We start from the raw sequence: 4,432 nt of genomic DNA on the forward strand, positions 1-4,432 counted from the left end.
GTACATGTAACACTAAAACAAATTTCGGGCCCCCTCCAGGCAGGGCCTATACCCAGGCAGGGCCGGTCTTGACGTTTTAAGGGCCCCATGCGAAATAAAAGATAATGGGCCCTTAATTAAAAAAAAAAATTTGTACTCAAAAATTTAAAAATAGAAATTTAGGCTCATTTTAGACTTAAAATATCATATTATTTGGTCATTTTTTTAGACCTAATGGGTATTATAACTAAATTTATAACAAAAAAATACTATATATTTGATAAAATTAAAAATTTTGGACCCTTTTAGCCTTGTGCCCTGGGCGACCGCACCCCGGGCCTATGCCGAGGGCGGACACTCCTACCAATGTTGATAAAATTACATCATTTTAAAAGTTAGGTGTAAAATTGTTTCTTAGATGTATTTTTACACATGATCCTTATCCAAACAGTAGTAATTTGCATAAACTACCATTTCTACCATCAAACACAAAAGGAAATCAATCAAATCCTCTTAAATTACTTTCTTTACATATTGATCATTCATCAATTACGAATTCAATGCATTCAAAAAATCTACACTTTCCATATTAATCATTGATCATTGAGCATTTCGACTTATATATATATATATATATATATGAATCCATGTACACTCTCCATTCTCACACATTAAATTCAAGTTTCTAGTCATCTTCCCAATGGCTAATATGAATCATTCTCTTCTTATTCTTCTTCTCATCATTCTCTTTTCCTCAATTTTATCATTTGGAGCTTCACATAATATTTTTACTACTTATTGGCCCCAATCCGATGGAACGCCTTCATTTAATGTTATGAGATATGGGGCCAAATCCGATGGCCGGACCGACTCCACCGGTGCCTTTGTTTCGGCATGGAACCTGGCTTGTGGATCAAATAGACCAGCCATAGTATATGTCCCGCCCGGGAGGTTTCTTTTGAAAAAAGTTGTTTTTCAGGGTCCATGCAAGAACAGTGCAATCTTTTTTCGGCTAGATGGTACACTTGTGGCTCCATCGGATTATAAAGTCCTTGGGTACGGTGGAGATTGGCTCGTCTTTTGGCGTGTGACCGGTGTTACTATCTCTGGCGGGACTCTTGAAGGCCAAGGTGCTGGTTTATGGGCTTGCAAGGCCTCCGGCGGCAATTGCCCATCTGGTGCTGCGGTATGTTAACTAGCCCTAATAATGCACCCGAACTCTTTTACTAGGGTTTTCGCATTTCGTGTTTATTTCCATTTGGTGTCATTTTCCATTACCATTTCCTAGCTAATGTTTTTATAAAAAATAATGTTATTTTCTTATATCAGTTTCAATTTCAGTTTCCTTATTAATTATAGGTTGTAATTAAATAATTTATAAGCTTTAATAATCTATATGTTACACGGAAAATCTTTCACTAGGGTTTTCCCATTTTTTTTCCTTTTCTATTTCCATTTCCTAGCTAATGTTTTCTAGAAATAATGTTTCCTTATATTGTTCCAATTTCAGTTTCCTTGTTAATTATAGGCTGTAATTACATAATTTATAGGCTTTAATAATCTATATGTTACATGGAAATCTTTCACTAGGGTTTTTCGAAATCATGTTTCCTTATAATCCATTTCAATTTCAGTTTTCCTTATTAACTGTAAGATGTAATTAAGTAATTTATAGGATGTAATAATCAATATGTTACACGGAACTCTTTCACTACGTCTATTTCCATTTTTTTTCTTTCCTATATCGGTTTCCTAGCTATTTTTTTTCTAGAAATAATGTTTTCTTATATTGGTTTCAATTTCACTAGGGTTTTCATATTTCGGGTCTATTTCCATTTATTTTCATTTTCCATTACCATTACCATTTCCTAGTTAATGTTTTATGGAAATCATGTTTTCTTATAATTCATTTCAATTTCACTTTCCTTATTAATTATACGTTGTAATTAAGTAATTTATATACGGTAATAATTTATATGTTGCACGAAACTTTCACTAGGGTTTCAGCATTTCGTATCTATTTCCATTTGGTGTCCTTTTGCATTACCATTTCCTTACTAATGTTTTTGTAAAAAATAATGTTATTTCTTTATATCAGTTTCAATTTCAGTTTTGTTATTAATCATAGGCTGTAATTAAATAATTCTTAGGCTTTAATAATCTATATGTTACACGGGAAATCTTTCACTAGGGTTTTCATATTTCGTGTCTATTTCCATTACCATTTAATAGATAATGTTTTATGGAAATCATGTTTCCTTATAATCCATTCCAATTTCAGTTTCCTTATTAATTATAGCTTGTAATTAAATAATTTATAGGCTGTAATAATCTATATGTTGCACCCAACTCTTTCACAAGCGTTTCGACATTTTGTATCTATTTACATTTGGTTTGCCTTTCATTACCATTTCCTAGCTAAGGTTTTCTAGAAATAATGTTATTTCCTCATATCCGTTTCAATTTCAGTTTCCTTATTAATTATAGATCCTAATTAAGTGATTTAATTGACTTTATTTTGTTGCAGTCTCTTCGTTTTACCAATTCTGATAACATAGCAATCAATGGATTGACATCACTAAATAGCCAAATGTTCCACATTATCATCTACGGTTGCCATGATGTGAAAATCCGAGGTGTTACAGTTTCTGCCCCGGAAGACAGCCCTAACACCGACGGTATTAACGTACAAATGTCAACCAGTGTCACGATCCTAAACTCGAGGATTGGAACCGGAGACGATTGTATCTCAATTGGTCCAGGTACTTCTTACTTGTATATCGAAAACATAAGGTGCGGCCCTGGCCACGGAATCAGGTACAATATTTTATTTTGTATTGAATGATTAAGATTATTAACACATTAACACAGGTTAGTAATTGGCTAAATTACACCCATGGCCACTGAACTTTAACCATTTAAGATTGTGGTCACTGAACTTCAATTCTTAACAGTATGGTCATTGAACATTACACTTTTTTACACCGGTGGCTACTCAAGGTCTCAAAACGACTGTTGAGGGCTTCAAAATAAAAAATTCTAAGAGTTAATGATATTATAAGAAACTTTAATTCTTGAAAATTTTTGTTTTGACGTCATTTAAGTGTTTTTTGGTTAGGAGAGAGAAAATGAATTTGTAGAGAGAGAAAACTATAAAAATGTGATTTTGGAAAATAAAAAATGCGGTTTCATGGTAAATGCCTTTTTGAATAACTTTAATTCTTGAATATTTTCATTTTGAGGTCGTTATCTGTCATTTTGAGAAATTAGTTAAAGTTCAATGGCAATCCGTGTTAAAAAGAATAAAGTTGGGTGGTCATACCGCTAAAAATTGAAGTTATTAAAATGAGTAAAGTTGAGTGGCCATGGATATAATTTATCCATTATTAATTTAGTTCATTTAAGCTTTAGATAACTCTCCCTTTAGGCTGTATTTTTTTTTCTTATTTATTCTTTTCGGGACTTGTTTCCACCTGGATTTGGGGGTGTCAACCTAGTTGAGATATCTGTCCCCAGTACTGAACATGTCTCTATTTTTACTTTTTTTTTTTTTTTTGAGAAAATGTCTCTATTTTTACTAAAAAAAAAAAATATTTACACATATTAATTTGTTTTCAGCATAGGGAGTTTGGGCAAGGAATATAAAGAGCCAGGAGTACACAATGTTGTAGTTAAAAGAGTTTATTTCTATGGAACTCAAAATGGGGTGAGAATCAAGACTTGGGGAAGACCAAGCACTGGCTTTGTGAAAAACGTTGTATACCAACATGTTGAGATGAACAATGTCCAAAATCCAATTCTAGTAGATCAAAATTACTGTCCTTCTAACAAAAATTGTCCTGGACAGGTACACTAATTTTGATTATATAGCTAAAAATATCAAATTGTGTAATTTAATTGTTATATATGTTTAAACGTATGCAGCAATCAGGCGTTCAAGTAAGTGATATCCGGTACCACGACATAAGTGGAACATCAGCAACACAAGTAGCAGTGAAATTTGATTGCAGTAAGAAGTATCCGTGTAGAAGGATTCATCTTGAAAATGTTGCACTCACTTACAATAATGGTCAAGCTAATGCAATTTGTCATAACGCACATGGATCGGCTTTAGGATTTGTTCAGCCGTCTAGTTGTCTATAGAAACTGTATTTTTGTGTAGCTTTAGAAAATGTTTATTGTTTTTCTATCACATCAATGTTGATTTTAACCTCAGGCTCCAATTGAGTTTTTATATTAAGGGTTTGTTTGGTTCAGTGCTACAGTTGTTGTTTTCTGTTCACTGTTGTTATTTGATGTTTGATGCTGATGTTAACTGTTTTCTATTAGCGGGATAGTATTTGCTAAAATTATAATTAGGTATTTTTTTTTATCAGTAAAAATGAATTGAATAGCATCAAACAGCTGAAAATCCTTACAAGACTGAATTACAACACAGACTACTTTGAAAACA

The 4,432-nt window shown here is 32.6% G+C and overlaps 1 protein-coding gene across 1 annotated transcript; it reads left to right on the forward strand.

Moving 5' to 3' along the window:
- Positions 1-679: 679 nt before the first annotated feature.
- On the forward strand, positions 680-4,122 carry LOC136235845 (polygalacturonase-like). The gene is made up of 4 exons (XM_065990781.1): positions 680-1,165; positions 2,507-2,796; positions 3,598-3,826; positions 3,904-4,122. The coding sequence occupies exons 1-4, from the start codon at positions 680-682 to the stop codon at positions 4,120-4,122; spliced, it is 1,224 nt and encodes a 407-aa protein (XP_065846853.1).
- Positions 4,123-4,432: the final 310 nt, after the last annotated feature.

Source organism: Euphorbia lathyris, chromosome 1 (genome assembly GCF_963576675.1).
Source record: "Euphorbia lathyris chromosome 1, ddEupLath1.1, whole genome shotgun sequence".
Taxonomy (NCBI): domain Eukaryota; kingdom Viridiplantae; phylum Streptophyta; class Magnoliopsida; order Malpighiales; family Euphorbiaceae; genus Euphorbia; species Euphorbia lathyris.

Excerpts from the sequence above, each read along its gene's own strand:
- LOC136235845 (XM_065990781.1), top strand. The coding sequence starts at position 680 with ATGGCTAATATGAATCATTCTCTTCTTATTCTTCTTCTCATCATTCTC. Across the intron at positions 1,166-2,506 it reads ATTGCCCATCTGGTGCTGCG|TCTCTTCGTTTTACCAATTC; the intron begins GTATGTTAACTA and ends ATTTTGTTGCAG. Across the intron at positions 3,827-3,903 it reads ACAAAAATTGTCCTGGACAG|CAATCAGGCGTTCAAGTAAG; the intron begins GTACACTAATTT and ends AAACGTATGCAG.